Source organism: Urocampus carinirostris, chromosome 17 (genome assembly GCF_059441175.1).
Source record: "Urocampus carinirostris isolate Australia breed hairy pipefish chromosome 17, RoL_Ucar_1.0, whole genome shotgun sequence".
Taxonomy (NCBI): domain Eukaryota; kingdom Metazoa; phylum Chordata; class Actinopteri; order Syngnathiformes; family Syngnathidae; genus Urocampus; species Urocampus carinirostris.
This window is the reverse complement of record NC_142365.1, coordinates 10,343,753-10,370,825: the sequence shown is the minus strand read 5'-3', so window position 1 is coordinate 10,370,825 and position 27,073 is coordinate 10,343,753. Positions and strand designations below refer to the sequence as shown.

At 41.4% G+C, this 27,073-nt stretch overlaps 2 protein-coding genes across 2 annotated transcripts in view; one reads left to right on the top strand and one right to left on the bottom strand.

Annotated features, from left to right (window-relative positions):
* Nucleotides 1-3,413: 3,413 nt before the first annotated feature.
* Nucleotides 3,414-12,505, bottom strand: zar1l (zygote arrest 1-like). The gene is made up of 4 exons (XM_088321131.1): nt 11,934-12,505; nt 7,877-7,969; nt 3,682-3,756; nt 3,414-3,618 (listed from the first exon to the last, which is right to left on the bottom strand). Exons 1-4 carry the CDS (start codon nt 12,465-12,467, stop codon nt 3,475-3,477), a joined length of 846 nt encoding a protein of 281 aa, XP_088177257.1. The 5' UTR covers nt 12,468-12,505; the 3' UTR covers nt 3,414-3,474.
* Nucleotides 12,506-20,005: 7,500 nt separating this feature from the next.
* Nucleotides 20,006-27,073, top strand: part of pds5b (PDS5 cohesin associated factor B) — a 35,263-nt gene continuing 28,195 nt past the window's right edge. Inside the window, exon 1 of the mRNA XM_088320793.1 lies at nt 20,006-20,129. The gene's annotated coding sequence lies outside the window, so the exon portion shown is untranslated. The remainder of the gene's footprint in view (nt 20,130-27,073) is intronic.

Sequence of the window (27,073 nt, the reverse complement as noted above, 5' to 3'; positions counted from 1 at the left end):
GCCACACCCCCTGTTGTCACGCTGCATACCATTCGCTACTGGGGACGCAATCAAATATGCTCATATAAACTGACTCCTGATTTCAGCATTTGATAGTTGTATATACAGCTTAGATGTGAGTATATAGGTTTAGAAGAGCATTTCCAAAATGAAAAATTCAGTGTTTTCATTTTCTGAACCAGCACCATTGTAACTTATCGTGTGTTCTTTGAAGGTATACATAAACTTGCCGGTGATGATTAATGTCTTGATACATCGTGTGCGAAGGAGTGAGAGTGATAAGAGGACTTTATCACTAATGATCTGCCCCTAGTACGGTAAGTAGCCGAGCGACGGCAGTTGAGATGCAATATTCGACTCTTAACAGTACTCATTACCGAGGATATTGCGTTCTTTTGCAATGCATTAGTGTGATGTTAATGAACCAAGCAGTAACAGTGATTAAACACTTTTTTCATGGCCAAATTCAAGCACTTTAAGGACTTTAAAGGCCAATTATCCAATTTATCCAGTCCCATTAAAAGACAAAATCTGGTGTGAATCATGTAGTCTGCTAAATGTATCTGCGATTTACATATGCAATTTTTAATCTTATGTGCCCGAGACCTATGATCTCTCCCCATATAGATGTTGGGTAAAATGACAGTAATACAGTGGCTTGCGAAACTATTTAGCCCCCTTAAACTTTGTAGCCTTTTGCCACATTTCATACTTCAAACATAAAGATATACACCTGTAATTTCTTGTGATGCATCAACAGTAAGTGGGACACAATCATGAAGTGGAACACACTTTATTGGATATTTGAAACTTTTTTATTAAATAAACGAAAAACTGGGTGTGCCATTGTAGCTTTTGATTTATGTTTTAAATCATTGTCTTGTTGGAAGACAAATCTCCGTCCCAGTCTCAGGTTTTCTTCCAGAATGGTCCTGTATTTGGCTCCATCCAACTTCCCATCAATTTTAACCATCTTCCCTGTCCCTGCTGAAGAAAAGCAGGCCCAAACCATGATGCTACCATCACCATGTTTGACTGTGGGGATGGTGTGTTGAGGGTGATGAGCTGTGCTGCTTTTACGCCAAACATAACGTCTTGCGTTGATGCCAAAAAGTTCAATTTTGGTCTCATTTGACCAGAGCATCTTCTTCCACATGTTTGGTGCGTCTCCCAGGTGACTTGTGACCAACTTTAAACAACACTTTTTATGGATATCTTTTGAGAAATGGCTTCCTTCTTGCCACTCTTCCATGAAGGCCAGACTTGTACAGTATACGACTAATTGTTGTCCTATGTACAGATTCTCCCACCTCAGCTGTAGACCCCTGCAGTTCATCCAAAGTGATCATGGGCCTCTTGGCTGCATCTCTGATCAGTTCTTTCCTTGTAGGAGCTGAAAGTTTAGGTGGAAGGGCTGATCATGGTAGATTTGAAGTGGTCTGATACTCCTTCCATTTCAACATTTTTGCTTGCACAGTGCTCCTTGGGATGTTTAAAGCTTGGGAAATCTTTTTGTATCCAAATCCAGCTTCAAACTTCACCACAGTATCTCGGACTTGCATGGTGTGTTCGTCGTTCTTCATGATGCTCTCAGCGCTTAAAACAGACCTCTGAGACTATCACAGTGCAGGTGCATTCATACGGAGACTTAATTACACACAGGTGGATTCCATTTATCGTTGTTAGTCATTTAGATTAGCATTGAATCATTCAGCGATCCTCACTGAACTTCTGGACAGAGTTTGCTGCACTGAAGGTAGAGGGGCTGAATAATTTTGCACACTCACTTATTTGTTGAAAAGGTTTATAATATTCAATAAAGTGTGTTCCACTTCATGATTATGTCCCATTTATTGTTGATGCTTCACAAGAAATTAGAATAGAAGAATAGAATATACCTTTATTGTTATTGTTACAACATGTGATATATTGTGACAACAAAATTGGACATGGCACTCCAGTTCCACATTTTACAGTGAGGATAAGGAAAACAGAGATAAAGGAACAAAGAAGATGTTTGTACTGTCCTTGTTGTATAGGCTTTGTTTTCCTCCGGAGGGGGCGTGTGTGAGGAGGTGAGGGACAGACAGAGATGGGCGGATCCAACTAGATGTTTGATCTTACTGTACACACGGTCCAGTGTTTTTTCCCCTAATTGCTCAGTCCACGTATTGAATGGATTTGGGAAGTACAGTCCTTAAACATGCCCAATTAAAGTCGCCGGCGACGATAAAAGCTCCGTCGGGGTGTGCAAGCTGCCGTTTATTGATAGCAGCGGGCAGGAGATTTAGCGCTATGCCAACGTTAGTATCCGGTGGAACGTTAGCATCCGGTGGAACTCAAACAGCAAGCACAATGACCACAGTTAGCTCTCTCGGTAGGTCTACATGATACTGCTAGAAACTATATCGAGTGAGCAGTGTGTGTCAATGATTCGGCTGTTATTGTAGCGCATAGTCCCCCATCCCTGTTTTTACCGGAGTCTCCGTCTCATTCGTGCCGGTGAAGCGTGCGTCCTGCTAGTTGGACTGCGGCGTCGGGGAAGCAAAGACTCAGTTATGACAAAAATACTCCAATTTCGGACGAAGCTGTTGGTAGCGATCCGCAGCTCAAATTCACTCATTTTGGATCTGGCATTGGTTAGGAACATGCTTGGGAGCACTGGTCTGTGTGGTCGCCTTCTTAGCCCAGGCCCGACTGGCAGCCTTTTTCTTTTGCTACGTCGTCGGCAGGCAGATCCGGTGGTCTCTGTATATCCCTCGGGATGTTGTGGATGTTATTGTAGTTGCGAAAGGAGTCGAAGGGAAAATATGAGGGATAAAAGAACACTGAAAAACAAAAGACGAACTGGAGCCAGTGAAGTCGCTGCACTCGTGCGCGCCGCCATCTTGGAATGATTACTGTATATCTTTTTATGTTTGAAGTCTGAAATGTGGCAAAAGGTCAAAGTTCAAGGGGGGCAAATAATTTCACAAGCCACTGTCTGTATCTTACATTTTCAGTTGCTGGAAAATTTTCCCATTAGAATTTACCAATAGGAAACACTACCTTCATTTTTTCCATGGCCCCTGATAAATGTCCATATTTGATACGTGATCCTTGCACTAATACACATTTAATAGTGCCCTGTTAATATGTAGCATGCACCCGTCCTCCCGGGCGCAATGACTCTTTGTAGGACAAAGCTGTACAAACTAATGCCAGCTGCAGCTTTACATGAGGGAAGGAGATATACAATTGCAAAGCCAGAGAGCAGTGTCTGCATCATTTTGAAAAAAGTAACAATTTCAATCATTTCAAGCACTTTACAATACTTCAACACAATAAACCACAAGCATTTAAAGATTTTGAGCACCCGTGTGAACCCTGTAACCACAAGGCTTCATCAAAAGATAAAAATTCTCAACCCACGCTTGAGATGCACTTGATTTATTATATCACGCAAGAAGGAAGGCAAGGATGCTGCCGCCAACTTCAGACAATGTACTTGAAACTGTAGGTGGTGTCGCAGGACAGCTTCATACCCCGGCATCGGCAGCACAGATCCTGGCGGTGGGGCCTGCTCATGTTGATGTGCCTATTCTTCTTTTCACAGCTGCAGCAGGTTTCCGAGCAGCCCTGAAAGCCAACACAGATTGCAAATCTCATTCCTTTTATTGAATATCCTGCAGTTCTTCTCACCTTGCAAATGATTGACTCCACTCGGTAGGGGTTGAAGCTCACCTGGCACTTCCGGCAGAGCTGCTTGTAATACACCTGCAGTGATGGGGTTCCCCCCCCCCAAAAAAATTATCCAATATGAAGTGATTTACTTGGTAACTCATTCACTACCAATGATGGATACAGACATCAATAATGACTTTTTAATTGGTGCTATTGACAAATATATACATCAGGCTTCATACACTTTGTCATGGCCAAATTCAAGCACTTTCAAGGCCAATTTTCTAATTCCTCCAGTACGATTAAAAAGAAAATCTGGTGTGAGCCACAAATATATATGCGATTTACAAATGCAGTTTTCTCGTTTGCCAACTTTTTTGACACCAAATTGTCATTATTTACCGATTACTTTTTCTTTAAACAAAGATTTACCGCACTCCAAACTTTTCGTCAGGCAGATCTGCCATTGTTGTTTTGGTCTCGCGCCGATCTTGGCAAACGAGATCTCTTTGCTTCGAGATGACGCCATTGTTTTGATGGTTGTCGAGTGAAAGAAGTATGCCTCCGTAAAAACAGTTGGTATTAGGTGCAAATCAACAAAAAATTGGTAATTTCTTCAGTGTGGGTAATAAGTCGAAACATAGAGAAAGTGGTAACAACGGCAATAATTCCGGCACGAAAAAACGGCGGAGAAATTCTTTAGAAGACCGCGAAGGCAAGGAAAACACGTGTTTTAAAGCGAGCGATTTGCCGAAAGATAAACAAAAGAATACTCCTAGCAATAATAGGACTTTTCTGCCAAAATGGACTCAATTATATTCCTGGTTACGCTAAGAGGAGGATGATAATGGAGGCTACATGTTCTGTGATGTGTGCACCCAGCGTAACAAAAAAACTGGATTGCATAAACCATTTCGCAATACTAACTTTCAGAAAAGCACATTGGATCGGCACAACGACAATGAAAACCACAAATTAGCTATGGGAATTCTGTTGCTACAATTGGACATTGAGAAGGCAATACAACTGTGGCGGGACAGCAAACCACGAAGAATATATGAACTGAAAAATCTGAAGTGATTAAAACGGCATGAATATATAGACTAATATTTCAGCAATATTATTATGTATAATGTACAATATGTTTGTGAAGTGATAACTGCTTTGTATTACCAATTAAGTGTGATGATTAAAACTGAATGAATATATAGATTTATATATTTGTCGCTGATTTACAATTTCAACCTCGATAACACTAAATTTTGGGGACCCATAAATCTCTGTTGGGACCCATAGATTTTTGAGCATGCGAGTCCCCGGGACCCATCACTTTTCAGAGGTAAAATGAACACTGCAAATGTGATTTTTAATCTTGCATGTGCATTAATCAATACATGATTTTTACATCTCAAGTAAATTGTAAATATATTTATACAAATCTCCCCTTATAGGCATTGTATGAACATGGCAGCAATGTCACATTTTCAGTTGCAGGAAATTCTTCCAATTGGGAAACGCTACCTCATTTTTTTTTGCATGGCCCATGATAAAATGATACGTGATCCTTGCACTAATACACATTTCTTAAAGCCCCGTTTAGATGTAGCGTGCACCTGTCCTCTTGGGCATGACCCATAGGGGGCGATGACGCTGCATAGGTCAATGCCGTACAAACTAATTCCAGTTGCCGTTAATCGCGAGAAAACAAGATATGCAATGGAAAAGCGAAGACCCTACAGCTGTGTCGGTAGACTTGTTGAGAAACATGGCAACAACTTCAGGCATTTACAAGCACTTGACCTAAAATACTAGCACTTAAGCCTTGAAAAGATATCATTAAAATTCAAGCATTTCAAGCACCCGTATGAACCCAATTCTCCACTGGAGTAGCCTGGCAATGAGTTAAGTGGGCTGGAAGTTAATGGCACAATTAACTAGTTAGCTTGTAACCAACTAGCTTGCTTAAATGCCACATCGTACTAGCTAGAAACTTAATCAGTACTAGTTTTAAGGTACATTGTGTAACATCTGATATGTCATCTAATGCGAACGGAAACCAGTGCAGAAGAGACGCAGCGTAGCAGCAAGATGTCAGACAAACATGGCGGCGACTACCAAGTATGGATTCCGGCATGTAAAAGTAATAAATTCCTCAAAAACTTTGAATATTTATGAAACTTGACAATTGTATAGGGCAGCATGGTGGGGCAGCGGTTAGCGCGTGTGCGGCACAGTTCCAAGGTCTTGGGAACCTCCTATGTGGGTTCAAATCCAGCTACCGGACTTCCTGTGCGGAGTTTGTATGTTCTCCCCGTGCTTGCGTGGGTTTCCTCCGGGCACTCCGGTTTCCTCCCACATTGCACATGCATTTCAGGTGGATTGGCCGGTCCAAATTGTCCCTAGGTGTGAATGAGCGAGCGAGTTGTCTGTCCCTGTGTGCCCTGCGATTGGCTGGCAACCAGTTCAGGGTGTCCCCTGCCCACTGCCCAATGATTGCTGGGATGGGCTCCGGCACCCCCGCAACCCTACTGAGGATAGGCAGTGCAGCTAATGAGATGAGATGAACAATGGTATAATAGTTCATGTAGTTTGCCCATTATTCAAATCTATGTTTTTTTACTGAATGAAGGTTTTTGTACCACTAGCAGGCACCTTATAGTACAAATATTTCCTTTAAGTAATTCTAATAAATCAGACATTTCTACCTACAGTCCCTCAAAACATAGATAAACAGTTTATTTCCCAGGGCCACCACCACCCTAAATAAGTGTTTAAAACTGTAAATATCTATTTTGCAAACTATTTAGGAATTTTTGTTGCTGCTAAATGTTTATTCCACTACTTTTTACTGAACCGTTGCTACTGGGGCAGCAGTGGCTCAGAAAGTTTTTGGATCAAGCAGTCGCAGGTTCGATTCCCGGCTCCTCCTTGTTATATGTCAAAGTGTTCATGGGCGAGACCCTGAATCCCTAATGCCTCCGATAAGCAGGTAGTTGCCTTGCATGGTCGACGCCGCTATCGGTGTGTGTGTGCGAATGGGTAAGTGTGAAGCGCTTTGGGAGGTCTTCAGTGACTTGAAAAGCGCTATAAAAATGCAGACCGTTTACCTCGATTTCACCATTTGGGGAATATAATAGATATCCATTTTAATCATTGCCATGGACGTCAATCCTATTTTCCACTTTAGTTAACTTGGTAGTTAAGGATGATCGAGTCAACTAGCTCATTCTGGCATTTACTCTGTCACTTCTCTCCCCTCCATTCAGGACATTGGCCAGAAGCGCTGCCTATCCCAAGCCAAGAACATTATCAGGGACCCCTCTCACCCCCATCATGGACTGTTCACTCTGCTAGCCTCTGGTCTTGTCCCCCTGGCCATTAGACTGTTAAATGGTCAATCAAACTCATAGTAAATCTAAACTGCCGCTAATCTGTACATCTGTTGGTTTTGTTTGACTTTCTTGCACTACTGGCAGTTCTTTATAGCTAGCCACTCCTTGCACATCTGTTCTCCTCTGCACTATTGTACTACAGTGTTATTGTTACTGTTTACCTGACTTGTTTACCTGACTGCCCATTTTGCACATCTGGTTAGCTGCTCCTCTTGCACTCTTTGCACTACTGTAAAATACTATACATAGCCATCATTATTTAGTATATTATTAGTACTCAATACTCCAACTCAATACAACATTTTATTTATATTTATATCTGTACATCAAGGAAATTGTGTGGGTCAGATGTACCGACATTTCGTTCTGTATACACGTGTACTAGACTGACAATAAAGTAGATCTGAATCTGAATCTGAATTTAACCCGTTGCATGCCAGCTCAGTGGACTCATTGCCAGCCCACTTAAGTAGTAAATCTGTGGAGTTATCAAATTCTATCATTGCATTTCAAATAGATCTTTGGTGTGTGTAACTATCATTGGTAGTGAATGTAAAAAGTACATTAGGTGCAAGCTAATTACTTCTTTGCGGCATTCACTGCTAGCCCAGTCGTCTCATTGAACGAGTCAAGTTAGTTAGAAGCTGTTTTTTGTGGAATTCAACTCCTTCACTGCCAACCCAGTAAACTACAACTACGCAAAAAAAGGGAGGATCGGCGTTAAATCAGTCAATAGCGGTCAATTTCAAACATATTTGACGTCTGTAACCGTCATTGGTAGTTGAAGAGTTCATGTAAATATCCAATGTCAGATATCTAACCTTGTTGGTTCCAGAGATGCACCACACATAAGCACTCTCCCACCGGATGTTGCACTTTTTGCAGTGGAAGAAAGCATACTTCTGCTCCAGGAACTACAAAGAACACAGGAAGGTATTCACATCATGTACTGTACGAATGGCGATCAAACTACCGTATATAAGTGTAACGCCTCCTTTCTTTTCACACTCCTTTTTGGGAGAGTTTTAGAACTGACATGCACTTCAGTTTGTTCCTTGTAACACTGTACCAGTTTTTGTGTTTTTTTCATCAGTATTTGCACTTTTGCATGTGATTTTTTTCTGTTTAGTGTAGCACCCCCATATTTAGCAGAATTTCAGGGGTGTGTGTATGGAACGGGTGTAATAATAACTTTTGTTTTATTGAAATTCCTGCTGAAATATGTGTATAGTTTTTGGTAAGTGTCCTGCAATGATGAGTCCAACAGTGCCACCTGCTGGTATGGGGTGGGGTTTGGTTTTGGCTTCTGACATGTGACCGGGAGGCGGGGTTTGTTGGCAGTCTACAGAGAGAGCTGCTAATGGTAAGACACATCTTTTGGTGCTCCACAAAAGAAGTTAATTTTAAACATTATAACCACAGCTGACAAATCTCTCAACATGCACAGTAATGTGATTGATATTGTCAAGCTGTTTGGATTTATTTTCGTTTTGTTTCTGTTATACTAAAATGTTAATTCCCCTTGTAGAGATCAAAGCCAGCAGAAAAGCTAATGTTGTGACTCATTTCATCTGCAGGTAAATTGTATCCGTTTTTATACTCATTATTGTTCTTATTTCTATTTTCTCATATATATTAAAAAGGATGATGTTGGTTGAAATTCAGACTACAGAAAAATATGTTGAATTCATTGTAAACGTTAAAAAATCCACTATACGATGTCTTGTTACAAGTATCTTCTTGAAATGGATGTAAAAATGTATTGTGATATTCTAAAATATATTTTATGTAAATTGAAAAGAAAGCTCTTTGATATGCTTTTGGGCAGTCTACAGAGAGAGCTGCTAATGAGATCAAAGCCAGCAGAAAAGCTAATGTTGAGACTCATTTCATCTGCAGTAATAAAAATAAAAACCTCATGATCCAGTCCAGCGTGAATGTGGATCTTTGGTGGGACAAGTACAACGCGGTTACATAAGCATGTCTTAGATCAAGAAAGATCACTTTCTCCATGTCAATACCTGAATCCATTAGAGCATTTCTTTCCTACAGGGGGTCCCAAAATAGCGTATACAGTAACACTCTTTGACTTTATCCAATAAACTTATTTCTGGTCTGATTTGATTCGGGAGTAAGAATGGCAAATACTGGGCTTACGTTTGTTTATAAACAAAAACAAGTCCTGAAAACCTGAACAAAAATTTGAAATGCAATGATGCTATATGAGAGTGTTGAGAGATGCCCAAAAACATCTTTTTGGGCTATTAAAGGTACAGTGTGTTATAGGTGACCACTAGATGCTCTATCATGTGGTGCCAACAAAAAGTGCTCAAGAAAAAAAAAATGCGGACACTCAATGTGACCCATACCCAACAATTTTTGGCCAAGCCTTTTGTCAAAAAAATGGAAAAAAGATGAAAACCAGGAAAAGTGGAAATTGAAAAAATAAATGAGGGAAATTAAAACAAAAGAGGGGGAAAAAAACAAATATAATTACAAAAATGAACAAAAACAAAAAAAGCAAATGGAAAACAAATTTTATGAGCTTTTGTAGCAGCAAGATGGCAGTCAATCATGTCAGATCCCTAGGTGTGGCTCATTTCTTATCACATAAACAAAACACCTCCAAATATTTAATAAAATGCACGTTTATGTGATAGTACATGTATTTTTTGCTTATTACTCAAATCCACATCGTTTTTTCCCTACAATGAATCGATATTTCTCTTTACCACTAGGAGGCACTATATAATTCAAATACAGTGGGACCTCGGTTATGGCGGTTAATGGGGACCAAAACCACCTGCGATAAGTGAAAATCTGTGGCGGCGCACCTGAAAAATGTTTGAATTATTTTATTCTATTATTATTTTTTAGACCTGCGAAGCTCTTAACCCGCAAACGTGGAACCCCGAAGTAGCGAGGTCCCACTGTATTCACTTTAGAGTTTAAAGTACGTCTACGTCATTTTGGGACACCCTGTTTTTTTGGTGGTGTGCATAATTTTAATACTATTAACGTGTTTTAAAATGAACCAGTGTTTAAAAACAACTTAACCACATATATACTTTTAATTGCGGATGTAAACAAAAGAAAATAGTACTATTGGGTTGAATTGACTTTAACTAGGAAGAGTGGTTGAAAACAATAACAAAGGATGTCCGACTGCGCTTGGCTCTGGGACCAGATCCAGACTGTTTTGAAGTGGAAGTAAGTCAAATTTTTAGCTTTGTTTTTGTCAGAGATCGACATTATTAAGACTATTTGGTGGCTATATTTGCACAGATAAAATACATGTATATTGTTTAATTCTACATGATGGCAAAAAAGAACTTACGTCCGTCCTGGGTGAAGTCCAAACAGAGAGAGGGAGTGGTTTATTTTGCGTCAGAGAAATCAGTACACGCAAGAACATGACTTCAAAATAAAAGAATACAAGATTGATAACGTACAAGAGATATAATTACACTCATTGTTGAAACGTTACTTTATGTGTGTGTATGAGAAACATTGTTTTTATATTTAGTAATATAAAAACAAGCTAATTACCTTGAGACAGAAATTCAAGAGATTTACATTGAAAACCTGACATTTTTCCTTTTTATGTTTTATCATTAAAGCAAATGAAAAACCTCGGAGGTTTTTTTTGTCAGACTAATCTAGTTTTGCCAATTTCTGCTCCAAACAGGATCATTTCGGTCACTGGGAGCAGACAACATTGTAGATTGTTAATCGTCGCCACACACTAGAAAATGCTGTCTTCGATCGAGCATTTTTTCCTACATTGTCCTGTGAGTAAATAGGTGCTGCGTCTTTTGTAAGGTTTGTCATCACAACTGGCTGAGGTTGACAGGTATGCAGTTTCACACCTGAAACATCTCACTATGCTATTGTCAGAGATAGTCATTATTAAGACTCTTAGGTGGCTGGATTTACACAGATAAAATACATATATTGTTAAAAACTACATCGTGATACCAGGAGCAAAAGTACTCATGGCTTCCATGTTGGTTGAAAGAGAAAAAGAGAACGCCCCCAGGGCGGGCATGGATTATCATGAGTCAGTGAAAACAGCACACACATGAGCACGACTTTACAATAAAAGAATATAAGATTGATAAACGTACAAGAGATATAATTAGACTGATTATTGAAACGTTTTATGCGTGTGTGAGAAAGTGTTTTTGTATTTAGGAATATCAAAACAAGTTATTTTCACTAGACTGAATTTCTGAGAGATTTTACATCCAAAACGGCCACCTTGGCAGCTATACAAACTCATCGCTGCCCTCTAGCGAACAGAGTATTTGCTTTGCAACAATCATAACTTTTCATAGAAATTACCTTGAGACTTGATTCTTTTTTTTTTTTTTTTTTGACACCCTCGGAAATTTATGGTGGGCAACACAGCGGCGCAGTGGTTAGCACACGTGCGGCACAGTTCTGAGGTCATGAGATCGAACCTCCTGTGTGGTTTGCATGCTCTCCCCGTGCTTGCGTGGGCTTCCTCCGGGCACTCCAGTTTCCTCCCACATTCCAAAAACATAGCAGGTGAAATGGTCGGTCCAAATTGTCCCTAGGTGTGAATGAGCGAGCGAGTTGTCTGTCCCTGTGTGCCCTGCGATTGGCTGGCAACCAGTTCAGGGTGTCCCCTGCCCGATGCCTGAAGATAGCTGGGTTGGACTCCAGCACCCCCGCGACCCTACTGAGGACAAATGGTGCAGATAATGGATGAATGGATGGAAATTTATTGTTGGACAAATTAAGTCACTGAGTGGACCTAATCTGGCCCTGTGGAGTAAATTTGAGATGACCTTTCCCACATTTTTTCCAGATAAGGTATGCATTTGAATTTTAGGAGCTGAATAAATAAATTACCTGGAAATCGGAGCTTCTCGTTGAAAGACGATATAAAGGGGTTTTGGGGGCTTCATCCTGATGCTTATCAACCTCTTTCTCCTCCTCCCAGACAGGCGATTCAGACCCAACCTCGTCGATCTTACCCCGCAAGCGCCGCTCGAACACGGGCGAGTAGACGGACACCGGCCGGGAGGAGCAGCACAAATTGCTCACCGGAGGGGTGCTGGTCACCTTATGGGGGTTCTCGTCCTCCTCCCCGGGCTCCAGAGGATCCTCCTCCCCGGATCCGAGCAGCGTCTTGGGCCCCAGGGAGCACTGCACGCCTTTGTCCACCTGAGCGTTGACTTGCACGCCGCATTCCCTGGTGCGCACCGCGAAGGGCGGCAAGGCCTGCGCCAGGATGGCCTTGCAGAGCTCCAGGTAGTTGAGGCCGTAGGGCGTCACGAAGCGGGCCTCCCTCTTGGCCCAACTGAGGTCCCCCGGCATGGGGCCCGCAGGGGGGGCGCACACCAAGCTGTAAGGCGGAGGGAAGGTGGAAGGGAAAGCCTCCATCCTGGAGCCTGAAGGTCAAACCCAAGCCAGGTGTGCACGCTTGGGTTTATAGCGACATGATTGGACAGCGAGGATGCCAATTAGCTAATTGAATTGAGTTGAATTGAACCGAGGGGCTTTATTCTCATTGATATCGACGTTGTGAAAGCGAGGAGATTAGACATGGCACTCCAGGGTAAAACGCGGAATAAAGACTTTAAAGAGAAAAATAAAGATAAAGGACTGTCAGGATGAATAGGAAAAAAGAATTACAAAGTGGTGATTAGAGCAGTGTTGGGCACACGGAGACATCCATTCATCCAACTGTCATCTGCGTCGCTTATCCTCAGTAGGGTCACGGGGGTGCTGGAGCCCGTCCCAGCTATTTTCGGACAGTGGGCAGGGGACACTCTGAACTGGTTGCCATCCAGTCGCAGGGCTTGAGAGGAATAATTGTATGGAATTGTTTAGGTATTTATGTAACTTCCATCCATCCATCCATTATCTGCACCGCTTATCCTCAGTAGGGTCGCGGGGGTGCTGGAGCCCGTCCCAGCTATTTTCGGACAGTGGGCAGGGGACACTCTGAACTGGTTGCCAGCCAGTCGCAGGGCTTGAGAGGAATAATTGTATGGAATTGTTTAGGTATTTATGTAACTTCCATCCAGCCATCCATTATCTGCACCGCTTATCCTCAGTAGGGTCACGGGGGTGCTGGAGCCCGTCCCAGCTATTTTCGGGCAGTGGGCAGGGGACACTCTGAACTGGTTGCCAGCCAGTCGCAGGGCACAAAGGCAGTCAACACACTCGCCCATTCACACCACGGCCATTTTGGAGAACATGCAAACTCCGCTCAGGAGGATTCGATCCCATGACCTCAGAACTGTGCCGCTAAGCACTCATCCGCCGTGCCGCGAGTTGTGACCTAAATCCAGCAAAATAAATTATACTTCTCAAATGTATCCAACAAAAGGATTGTGGAGTTTAAAGCAGAGATAGTAGAATATACCCACCAAAACAGCTTCAAGTACTGTATGTACCCACATATAATGAAGGTAGGGAGGGTTACTTTGAAAATGAAATCCGCGTTCATTTTCGGATCAAAAGGTCGCAGGTTCGATTCCCGGCTCCTCCGTGTTATATGTCGAAGTGTCCCTGGGGAAGACACTGAATCCCTAATACCCCCGATAGCAGGTAGGCGTCTTGCATGGCTCACTCCCTATTGGTGTGTGAGTGTGTGTGTGAATGGGTAAGTGTAAAGCACATTGTAAAGCGCTTTGGGAGGTCTTCATTGACTTGAAAAGCGCTCAATAAATACAGACAATTTTCCTATTTACCTGTTGGAAAATGTAATCCGAACACCATAATATTGCAATCATGTAACTTGATTATTTTTAATTACTTTTGGATTATACTCCAATACAAAACATGTTAATTAGAGATAAAATGATCATTTTATAAATAAAATTTCTAAAAAAAAAAAAAATGAAGATAAATAAATGAACAGGGCAGCACGGCGGCGCAGTGGTTAGCGCATGTGCGGCACAGTTTATGTCTTGGGAACCTCCTGCGTGGGTTCAAATCCAGCTCCAGACTTCCTGTGCGGAGTTTGTATGTTCTCCCCGTGCTTGCGTGGGTTTCCTCCGGGCACTCCGGTTTCCGCCCACATTCCAAAAAAACATGCATTTCAGGTGAATTGGTCGGTCCAAATTGTCCCTAGGTGTGAATGAGCGAGTGAGTTGTCTGTCCCCGTGTGCCCTGCGATTGGCTGGCAACCAGTTCAGGGTGTCCCCTGCCCACTGCCCGATGATTGCTGGGATGGGCTCCAGCACCCCCGGGACCCTACTGAGGATAAGCGGTGTAGCTAATGAGATGAGATGAAATAAATGAACAAAGAATTGATGGGGGTAAGCCAGGTAGTGTCCTGTCCTGCAAAAAGTGCTCTAAATAATCCAATAGTGTTTTAAACACACTCCATTTCCAACAAACTCTGCGATGTCTCTTGTGCCAAAGTTCAAACGGTGATCCCAAATCTCTTGACGATATTCAAATTTACTAGGCTAAGTAAAACGTTTTCACAAAAACAGAATAAAACGAGCGTATAGTGGATTTGGACAACAATTACCTGCAAAATGCAAAAAGAAGACAATCCGTCAAATTTACTGAATGACTCTGAACGCATCACTGGTGCAGCGTCTGAGCTTGCAAGTACACGTGTAAAGTAGCCTCAAGAAACAGCAGGCACGCGCTGATCAACAAAACGAATGCTAAATTCAAGTGGAAATAAGATACTGAGGAAAATAAAACTGCTTTATACCCGCAACACAGTTTGGCGAACGTGCATCGGTGGATACATTGGCCGTGTGCTATGTTCCCTGTAATTTTCCACGGGTCTGAGCGTTCACACAAAGTCGGTGAGCAACGCTTGAAACAACAGTGAGCCACCATAATCCCAAGTGTGGCAAGATAATTCATTATCAAACATGTCCAAAACTTGACATTTTGCTGAGTTTCCGGCAATGCAAATTTATTTTTCTCTTTTGAATGAATTGACTCATGTACTATTGCAAAGGTTGTACGGCCTACAAACGTCGTTTGTTCTTACAATTCTTTCACAAGATATCCATTTCTTTTTATTTCCTGATAGATTTTGTCGCAAAATATTAAAATTTTGGGTGGCTTATTTCGTCGGTTGTAAGATACAGAACTGTACTTAATCACATTTTTTAGTGGAAGTACAATGTTGGCAACAAGATTCACTTGATAAAATTGGAAATTATTTGAATGCAACACAAACTTTTTCTTCTTTTTTCCGTGTTGTTTTTCTACTTTTTTGTTACTTTTTTCTTTTTGTTCTCTATTTATTTTTTTCCTACATTTCTTTCTTTTGTTTTTTTCTGGCTTTTTTTCCTAAAATTTTCCTTCTTTTTTCTCTTCCTTTTGTTTCTTTTTTTCCTCAGCTTTTCACTACTTTTTCATTTTGGTATTTTTTTCTTTTTTGTTCTATTCCCCCCTTCCTTTAAGTCATGTTGTGCATAATTTTACATCATATTTGGTCATGTTGGGATTAAAGAAGCAAAAACAACCTGAAGAGCCGTTTAGGACCCGAAAGAGCCGGTTCATTTTAGTGAGCTTCTTATGTAAGCTTCTTAGAGTTTCGTGTTTACGTTTTGCATAATCCACACCTTTCTCCTATAAGAGAAGGGACAAAACAAATTTCGATGCCTTTCGACGGGAGAAGCGTTTCCCATCGACTGGACTAGAGTGCACTCTGATTTTGTCTTTATTTTGAAACTTTGTAATAAATATCCTTAACTTCATCGCTTCTCTCAGCTCTATTCTTTCAAAATCTGAATACTCGGTCTGGTCCCGGAAAAGAACACGCGACGAGACACCGGAAATGTCCTTTCGCCTTCAATAGCTAGCCAGAAAGGCCAAAGTTACGCTTGATAGCGAAAAAGTTACAATGTTAGCTAGTTAGCATGCAAAAAAATGTAAAAATCTAGCAAGATAGCTAAAAAGCTAGGAAGATTGCATTCTACCAAGCTAAAAAGGTAGCCAAGCTAAAAAAAATACACATTTATTTCTCATTTATATCAAACCCATAAATTTGAATTTAGTTTGTTGTATTTCCTGTAAATTAAATCGATAAAAAGATGAGAAAATGAACGTGTTTCCTTAAATCTATTGCTTAAACACAATTATCAATACTTGACTATGTTTCTGTCTGTAAAGCCCATGAACTGGAATTTAAATAGTTGAATTTCTGAAATAACAACTTATCATGTTATTACTAAGTTGTTACTATGTTCTTACCAGTCAACCAATTTAAAAAAAAACATTTAGAACTAAAAAAATCACAATGACCCAGCACTGGTGAGCTATTTTCAGAACAGGTCTGCAGGTCCCCCAATTGTCCTAAGAGGGCACCCTGGGTCCCGCCAGCACCACGGTGGAGACCCTTGCTCTAGTGTCACTGATTGAAATTATGACACAATTCATCTACCAACCCATTATGTAATGTGGTTGTCGTTGTCATTTATTTATTGCATATGTAAACAAAATGAATGTCATGTCCAGCATGGTCGCCGTGGCGACCGGCTGGCCCCGTCCCCTTGGCACCGGCTTAGCAGATTTTCTAATTTGCGTGTGTGCTTCTTAAGGGCGGTTTTTGGGGATTGCCGGTTGCGGGTTCATTGCATTACTTTGCATTATTCTGTTCTGTTTGACTTGAGGAAACCTGTACTTGCCCGTTCTGAGTAAAAGCCTGTTTTGTGAGTATTCCTAGTCTGAGTTCCTGTTTGCCTGTAAACCTGTTTTTGTTTTTGTCCCTGAGTGTTGGACGACTTTTATTTCCTTAATAAAAGTAATTGATCGTTAACGCGAATGAGTTCACCCATCCTGCCTCCTGCCTCCGATCGGGTCCGGTCTCGTGACAATGAAATTGTGAGAGACAGAACTGGAGTAGTAGTGGAACTGAGCAAGCGTGTGGATAAGAGAATTGGGTTGGACACATGGGGAGGATGGATGAGGAACGAATGTTGAAGAGGATCTACAGAGCAGAAGTCAATGGAAGGAGACCAAGAGGAAGTCCGCGATTGACGAGGATGAATGGTGTTATGAGTGCACTGCAGGAAAGAGGTCTAAATATAGTGGAAGCTAGAGCTCTTGTTGGTGATAGGAAGGAGTGGAGAGGTGTTGTAAAAGGATAGTGGAATGTTTGGACGCGTTCTAAGGGATGGGCAAGGCACCCGTATGATGCGGCAGGGGTAAACCAGTGAAAGCTGTCGGGCCCTGCTGTTGAACAGAAGATTTTGTGTTGTGTCACCTTCACCCGAGTGACATGGCTGCTTTCTCGTGTCCCGTTTCATCTGGAGGGACAAAAGCATGACCTACTGGTGCCGAGGTGCTTAACTTGTTTGGGTGTTTGGGCATTTGGGTTGGCCATGGTCAAAAACATTTTTTTTGTGTGTGTGTTTTTTGCTACTTTTTTCCCCTTTTTATTTTCTTTGTTATTGTATGCGTTTGTCTTGCTGTCGGTCATCCCTCTTGAGGGATATGACCAAGGCAGGTAGCAGGGTTGGGTAGGGTTACTTTAACTGGATTACTTTCAATGACTTTTGGATTACTCCAATAGCAAATATGCTAATAAAAGACAAAGGAAACTAAATATGAATAAAATGACTAAATTTTGTGCAGGCTTGGGGAGTAACGGAATACATGGAACGGCAAAAATGATGTCGGCAAGCTGTTTGGATTGATTTTCATTTTGTTTCTGTCGCATTTTATGTTAGTTTTGCCGGAGATCAAAGAGACCAAAGCCAGGAGAGAAAGCTTACCATGTGTTGTGAGTCATCATTTTATTCAAATTTAGTTTCTTTTGTCTTTTATTAGCATATTTGGTATTGGAGTAATCCAAAAGTCATTGAAAGTAATCAAGTTAAAGTAACCCTACCCAACCCTGGTAGGTAGGTAGGTAGATAGATATGTAAACATACGTTTAAACACAGTAATCATGCAAAGTAATCCTCATTCGAACAAAATATTCCTACAATTTAATAACGTCTTTTTTCTGTAACTGTAACAATACAATAACAATTTTTGTATCCTAACTACGAAACGCCGTTACATGTATTCTGTTACTCCCCAACCCTGCACATAAGCCTACATCTCATGTAAGAGACTTCTTGAGATGTTTTTTAAATAGCCACACACTAAAAGAAATTCCAAATATGAATAAAAGGTACTTAAACACGTATCATGATTTCATTATGTAGTTATTAAAGATCAATATATCAATTTGCTGTACCTTCCAGCAGCACTTCAATGCCAGTCACTCCTACAATATTTTCGTATTAGTTTCATTCTTCAACTCGATCGTTGTTATCACCGGTTTCCACTTTCTCTCCCAGTTATAGTTGACTTTCATGGGACTCGTCAATATGGGCAGACAAAGGAAATAAAACCAACACAATCACAATGAAATGAGATGTGGTCCCTCTCAAACGCACCGATTGAATGAACAGGAGGAATAGCTCGAGCAGGGCATTATCACCATCTACTGTTAAGGAGTGTAATTGACCCTCCATTTTATCTTCTTCCTTAGCAAAGGCCTGTGACCCACTGATAATCGGTCCGCCACCTGCTTTTGGGTCCGAACCCAGCAATTGAGAAGCACTGGTTTAGTGCGGGGGTGTGCAATTATTTTTCTAGGGGGGCACATAAGAGTATGGGTGGGTGTATCCCTTGAGAGAAAGGAGGAAAGAGAGAGAGAAAGAGAAAGGGTGTGAGAAAGAGAGGAGTGAGAAAAAGAGAAAAAGAGATAGATGTAATTCCCTTTTCAGGATGACCAGGCTGCAATGGATGTTGCTATAACAAATAATACACAGATATTGTCAACGTAACATATAGGTCATTCTTATGCTATAGAATAGAAGTGTGTTTTAAGCCTAGATTTAAACAGTTGCACTGAGGTTGCAGATCGAATCTCAGGGGAAAGAGCATTGCACAACACCGGGGCCCAAATGGAAAACGCTCCAAACCGGTTTTCTTCTTGGCTCTTGGGATCACGAGTAGACCAGCATTTTCAGAGCAAAGGCTCCAGACCGGAACATAGGGGGAAATTACATCTGAACGATACGAGAGAGAGTTTTTTCCTTGCCCTCATGTAGGTTTTAGATCAGGGGATGGTGTCATAAAAATCTGTGGTCTGTGCAGCCCTTTGAGACTCCTTGTATATAAGGGCGTCACAAATAAACCTGACTTGACATATAGAGAAGGAAAAAACAGCTCCAGTTGTCTTGTGAGTCATGCTTGGCTTTGGCGGCATCCAGTGGACTTATTTTGAACTGCAAGTCATTTTTCTCTTATGCTTTTCTAAGCGGATTCTCGCAGGCTGGATTAAAGTGATTAGTGATTTTATCCATATTTAGTTTCTTTTGTCTTTTATTAGCATATTTGGTATTGGAGTAATCCAAAAGTAATTGAAAGTAATCCAGTTAAAGTAACCCTACCCAACCCTGGATATAATGGTTGTATGTCTCCGTGTGAGGCGGAACGGCGGATGAGTGGTTAGTGCATCCGCGGCACAGTTTTTAGGTCATGGGATTGAAACCAGCTACCAGCCTTCTTCTTGGGTGGAGTTTGCATGTTCTCCTGACGCTTGCGTGGGTTTCCTCCAGGCCCTCAGATTTCCTCCCACATTACCCAAAACATGCAAGGCCGGTCCATATTGTCCCTAGGTGTGAATGAGCGTGTGAGTTGTCTGTCTCTGTGTGCACTGCGATGGCTGGCAACCAGTTCAGGGTGTCCCCTGCCCACTGCCCGAAGATGACTGGGATGGGCTCCAGGACCCCTGCGACCCTACTGATGATAAGCGGTGAGGATAATGGGTGGATGGATGTCTCCGTGTGCCCTGGAACTGGTTGTCAACCAGTTCAGGATGTTCCCTGCCCATCGCCCAAAGATAGCTGGGATGTGCTCCGGCACTCTCCATGGTCCACAAACGCCCCCTTCCCCGATTCTAATGGCGAGCTTCCACTGATGTCCTGCAGGGGACGCTGCACTCCCGGCCGCCATAGCAGTGAACGCTCGTATATTGGCGCCATTTTGGAGCCAGGAGGGGGGGAAGACCGCGGCGAAAGGAGGACGGGACGGCGACCGAGGACAAGTCAACATAAACAGGTAACAAAAACGCCACCATATACGCCTGCTCTCCAAACCGGCAAATAGATCGCGTCCGGGCGGAGAAAAACGAAGAAACCTAACGCTGGTGGTGACGGTGGGAAAGCCCTCGCCAGAGACTCCCCCGTTTTCTTCCGCTTATAGACGGAGCTCAGCCCGCCTGGCTCTGCTGCTGCGTCCGAGCCTCCGCGCTCGTGTGGCGGCGGAGTGCCAGTAGTCCTCCGCCCTCTTGAATGTTAGTTTGTCCGGGTGCCGGTACCGCCGAACGCTCCGTGCGGGGAATTGCTGGCGGCCGCCTTGTGTTTTGGCGAGGAGGGTAGCAGCTACTCGCGAGGATGTTTTTGTCTGCCCCTCCGCCCTCTCTGTCATTAGATGCTGCCGCTAGTCGAGTTAGCTCGTCGGCTAGCGATGGTTAGCCGACTAGCAGCTAATGAGTGAGCTAGGTGGCTAACCGGTGTTCTACCGAAACGTCCTACCACTTCGAGACGTCCTACCGTTTTCAATTTGGACTTCTTTCTAATCAAGTCGCTTCAGCATTTGTGTTAAGACGCTAATTTGTCTCACTTGGTTTTTGTATTTTGGCGTCACACATTAGCCAATACCAGTCTCGAACTCCTTAAATAATAAGGCAGACGATTGAGTTGGAAATATAAAATGAATGCCGATTTAAAGTGTATCAAAACAGTGGTCCCCAACTTATCATGGACTGGTTTTATGTGTACAGTGGAACCTCGGTTCTCGACCATAATCCGTTCCAGAACCCTGTTCGAAAACCGATTTGTTCGATCACCGAAATCATTTTTCCCATTAAAAATAATGTAAATCGTTTTAATCCGTTCCAACACCCTGAATTTTCAACGTAATCATAAAGCTAACCCAGGCTAATCGTACGTCCGCGTTATCGTAATCTTCCGTACGAAAGATAACGTTAACATGAACGTGTAAAAATAAAAAAAATCAGGTCGTTTACAAGTCATTTAGCACTCGGGTCTCCACAACAAGTGGTGTGCGGTTCATTGGAAAGGGGGCTTTGTTCCAACACCCACATGAAGCTAAACCAGGCTAATTGTACGTTCGCGTTATCGTAATCTTCCGTACGAAAGATTACGCTAACATGAACGTGTACAAAAAAAAGGATAAAGAAAAGAATTATGGATAGGATTTCTTACCTTTGTGGTGGTCAGCAGAAGGCGCAGGTGGACCGCCGTTGCCTGCTTATAGCGCTCACTCCCTTAGCCACATCACTAGATTTCACAGCCTCCTTATTCTTTAGTATCGTACTGATCGTAGATTTAGCCATGCTGTATTCCCTAGCAATATCAGACACTCGCACACCTCCTTCATATTTTGCAATTATTTCTTTCTTAAATGCAATAGTTGTAGGCACTACTTTTCTTTTTTCACCTGTAGCAACTTTGCTGCTTGCACTGACTTTCTTCGGAGGCATAATAAGGGGCTAAAACACCCGTACGCCGCTCAGCATCGCACCCTAGCGTACGCACTCTCGCTAACTCCGAATTTTTGACCGAACAGCGAAGCAAGAATTTCTCTAAATTTTTGGTCTGACTCCGATTTGTTCGAGCTGAGAGGCGTTCGAAAACAGAGGTTCCACTGTATTAATATTCTCCCGGGCCAATGATAACACTTGCAGTAATTTATAATTGTATGATAACAATAAACCCATCCATCCATTATCTGGACCGCTTATCCCCAGTAGGGTCGCGGGGGTGCTGGAGCCCATCCCAGTCATCTTCAGGTAGTGGGCAGGGGACACCCTGAACTGGTTGAAATGAAATGATCTGCATTTTATGTAGCGCTTTTCAAGTCAATGACTTCCCAAAGCGCTTTACAATGTGCTCCACATTTCCCAATAGCGGCCTTGTATTGTAGCCATGTAAGACGCTAACCTGCTTATTGGGGATATTAGGGGTTCAGTGTCTTTCCCAAGGACACTTCGACATGTAACACGGACAAGCCGGGAGTCGAACTGGGATCCCTTGAACCCAAGACGAGCGCTCTACCTCCTGAGCTACTGCCAGCCAGTCGCAGGGCACACAATTCGGACAGACAATTCGCTCGCCCATTCACACCTAGGGACAATTTGGATCGGCCAATTAACCTGACATGCATGTTTTGGGAATATGGGAGGAAACCAGAGTGCCCGTAGGAAACCCACGCAAGCACGGGGAGAACATGCAAACTCCACACCAAAGGTTCGATCTCATGGCCTCAGAACTCTGCTAACCACTGCGCCGCCGTGTTGCCTGACAATAAACCATTCTGAAATAATTAGACCACTAGAAATGCAGATGACATAGGGAAAGACCTTGGATTTTATTACACCATCACACAGTTTTTTTCACGGTACCAGTTGTTAGAGCAGGGGTCAGAAACCTATGGCTCTTTTGATTAGTTCATTTGGCCCGCGAGCCATTTATGGTTCTTTTGATGAGTTCATGTGGCTCCTTAGATGAGTTTATATGGCTTTTGAGTTTTCCCTTGCCCTCATATAGGTTTTAGATCAGGTTATGGTGTAGTCTGTAATGCCCTTTGAGACTTGCAAATAAACTTGACTTTATATGGCCCGCGAGCCATATGTGGCTCTTTTAATGAGTACATATGACTTGGAGATACATTTATACTCATGCAAATTGCACCCATTTGCGCAGAGTCGAGTCTATTGCGTGCATGCCTGACGCAGTGCCAGGCTATAATGGTTCAGTCTGGTATATAAAGGGCATGGTCACCAACCATTTTGAAGCTGAAAGCTACCAGAAAGGGCTACCAGTTTGATATGCAGTTCTAAGATAACAAATAATATTTGCTATTATGTAATGCAAGGTTGTAATTATTATAATTACCGTATTTTCCGCACTATAAGGCGCACCGGGTTATAGGGCGCACCCCCAAAAAATAGTTTTGGTCCTATATTTTCCATACACGAGGTGCACCGGATTACAAGGCGCTACAATGGGAACGTCGACAAAACAGTCAGATAGTTCAGTCAAACGTATTACCCCCTTAACATTCCAAAAGCTTGCAAAGAAGCAAATACGTGTCTCAGACATGTACGGAAACAGTGTCTGTACGATGTCACCAATCACTCAAATGCATCGTTCCAAATATCATTCGGAAGTCTTGGGATTCAAGAAATGCCAAACATTTCTTAGTTTCCATTTTATTTTTTGCTGGCAACTGTGTGGACAGCAAAGTAAGAATTTTATTGTGCAGGGAAACGGGGTTCTTTACTGTGCATATAACAATAAACACTTTGAATTGAATTTAGTTTAAAAATAGACTCATCACAGAAATCAAGATCGTTCTAAAACAAGATACCGGGAAAATATAAAGCCGCATAGCTCACCTAAGTTCTCTTGCAGCCATCACGTTCAATAATGATACGTAACCATGGTCTTCTTACAACCGTGAGTGTAGTAATTCCAGGAGAGTAAAATATTTACAAATACAGAATAGTAAAAAAATGTTTTCTCTATGCCGTAGTGCAACCCAACGTGTGATTCACATTCATCTTTTTCAGCCAATTGCAGGCTTCGTTTCGCCCCTTTCGCCTATGCGAGCCTGTAAATGATAAAAAGGATCCGCCCCCTTTACCTCCGAATAACTTTGCCAACAGTGACTGATTCAAATGATGATTGACACATTGGTTAGGAAAAGAAACGCCGGTATATAAATCCCAGCATACATTGCGGACTACTTCGCCTTCGGAGGAAAATCGAGTCGACTTTGCGACTTAATATTGATCCATATATAAGGCGCACTGTATTATAAGGCGCATGGTCAGCTTTTGAAAAAAATAAAGGCTTTTAGGCGCGCCTTATAGTGCGGAAAATACAGTAGTTAAAATATGCTCAACAAAACCCATTTTGGCGATATGTCGCGAAGGAAACCTTTTATATGGAAGCTCATTAAACAATTTAGGTTCACTGTTCAGGCGTTTGATGATAAAAACTCTAAAAACTGTAACCAGCCTAAAACGACAGTCAAGCACACAGTGGAATTTGATTGGGTGAGGAGTAGGAGTGGGCGGAGCTATGCACACAACTCATTTCTGTCTGCACCGAAGGTAAATAGTCAGTATATTCGTTTGCGGTATTTGTAAAAGAACCCTGCTAGCACCTTGTTTTGAAAGAATTATTTATGAAAAAAAAATGATGGTCAAAATGAGCCTCAACCATCCCAAGTTTCAAGTGGTGTATTTGTTGATATGGGACTCAGACTCTGGCATTTTCCCTATATTATAAATTTCAATAAATTATTCAACATTACACAGTCAAATAAAATGAGTGAGTTTAGCGGTTTTGCTGAAATTTGATTTAAAATATCGAGTATGACTCTTTTAAAAACGTAATCCAAATATTTTTCGATTATGGCTCTAAGTCGTATGGGTTCCCGACCCCTGTATTTTGATTTGAAATATCGAGTATGACTCTTTAAAAAACGTAATCCAAATATTTTTCGATTATGGCTCTAAGTCGTATGGGTTCCCGACCCCTGTATTGGACCATGGAGAAAACAGAAAGTCGTTCGTACAACATTTCTTTGGTCTATCTAATGATGAATCAAACTTTGAAGGACATTAAATAAATCTGTTCCAAATTTTATTTTGGTATTGTGTTCATAGTTTATGTTGTCATTCCATGTTTTTAATCATAGCATATTCTACAACGTGGTATTGTAAAAATTATAGCCTTTTCCTAAGTCCTCTCCACCCCTAATGGTTTGGTGATTGGCGAAAGGTTGTTCAAACCTCACATTGTGTTTGTTGTTAAAATCGTCATATTGGAATATAATATTGTGAATATGCTTGATTGCTGTTGTGTTGGTCATAATTGTTTTCTGTTGTTGGTGATCTATTGACACTAACAAAGATGTCATATAATGAAATTGTGAATATGTTTGATTGCTAATAGGATTTTCGAGAAGGGTTGTTCAAATCCTCACTATGTGTTTGCTGGTAATAACATCATATTGGAACATAAAAAAAAAATTTGAAGCTGTGACTCCTGCAATCAGGGTTCAATTCCCATTGCATCCAATGGTGTGCGAATGGGTCAGTAATAGACTGATCAATCTTTGTTGAAATTCAATTATATATATATAATCAAAAATCTTGTAATAACGTGAGCCCAATCCTTGGGTTATTTTGTGAGTTTAAAAAGATGTGCTCTTTGTACTTTATAAGCTGAAAATTAGGCAATATTTCTTTTTTTTCTGTACACCCATGGCCCAGTGGTTGCTGACTGCTTTATTAGAATAAACTGTGTCAGGTTACTGCAATCCATGTGAACGTTACATAATAAAACTTTGATGAAAAATACTGTCGATGTGTTCGAACATTTCATTGAAAAAATGTACGGACATTTCATTCATTTATTTGTATCGTCTTGTTAAAAATTAGACAATACAGGAGCAGAAATTGAGAATTGAAGATGAAAAGGGGCAAAAATGAGGTGGAAATGAATTTAAATGACAATTTAAAGTCCTTTAGAATGGGGGGGGGGGAAGGTCAGGTTACCTTTATCTTTGCAAAGTTGATTTAGGAAAATCATACACAAAAGATATTGTCATTGTGCCATAAAGTGAGTCGCTGAAAAAAGGGTAAATACATTTAATTTAGTTATCTGCATCGTCTTGTGACAAATTAGCTAGTTCCAAACCAGAAATTATGAACCAACAACCCCAAAATAAACAAATTGTGGAGGAAATGAAACTAAATACCAACCTAAGATCTCTTTGAACATGGGTCACCAATATTTCTCAAATTTAGGTTCTTTGGCAGTTAATGTTTCTATAATTTGTATTGTCTGCCATTTAAAAAAAAAATCATGGAATACAAATGAAATATTTTGGATGCGTGGTTATCTAAAACAGATGACTTTGAACAAAGTTCAATTTTAAACCCAGAAACTTCTAAGGGTTAGCGATTTGATTTCCTCACTGTACATTGGTTACGTTCTGGTGTGACCAAAGAAGCAGATACCGTCATAAAGATAGAAGATTTCGAAAAGGGTTTATTTACAGAAAAGCCAAAGATTCAGGATTTTCAAAGTATTGAAGGTTATTCTACAATTTTATAAAACATTTATCAACTCCCACCAGCCCAAAACAAGCATGCAACGTGATGCAGAACGTGTACTCACATTTGAATAATGTCGAAAACGCCATAGCAAAGAGACTCCAAATTACAGGATTTATGAAAAGCTTGGCATGTTGGCTGTGATTATCAATGAAAATAATAATCATACAAAGCAGTGAAAGTTGTGAGCACTCTCATTAAGTCTGACACATTACTACTTTGAACTCTTAGTGACATCACTTTAAAATCACATGTCATGTTTGTCAAGTCATGTTTATTTGTATAGCCCTTAATCACAAAGAGTCTCAAAGGGCTGCACAGACCACAGATAGAATAGAATATACCTTTATTGTCATTGTTACAGAATGGGTTTACATATCGTGACAACGAAATTGGGCATGTCACGTCATTTTGTCAGATATAACAAAATTGTGATTATGCTTGATGGTTGTTGAGATTGTCGTGTTTGTTTTGCTGCTGTTGGTGTCAGTGGATTTGTTCAGAACAAAAAAAAAATCGACTTTGGCCTGGACGGATCTATTGACACTAACAAAAAGATGTTATACAACGAAATTGTGAATACGCTTGATTGCTATTAAGATTTTTGAGAACGGTTGTTCATACCTCACATTGTGTTTGCTGTTAAACGTCATATTGAAATATAATATTGTGAATGTGCTTGATTGCTGTTGAGATTGTCATGATTGTTTTCTGTTATTAGTGTCAATAAATTTGTTCAAACCAAAAATTGTGACAACGAAATTGGGCATGACACTCCAGTTTCACACATTCACAGTGAGGTAAAAAAGCCAGGAAGATAAAGGGACAGAGAAGATAAGGTTATAAA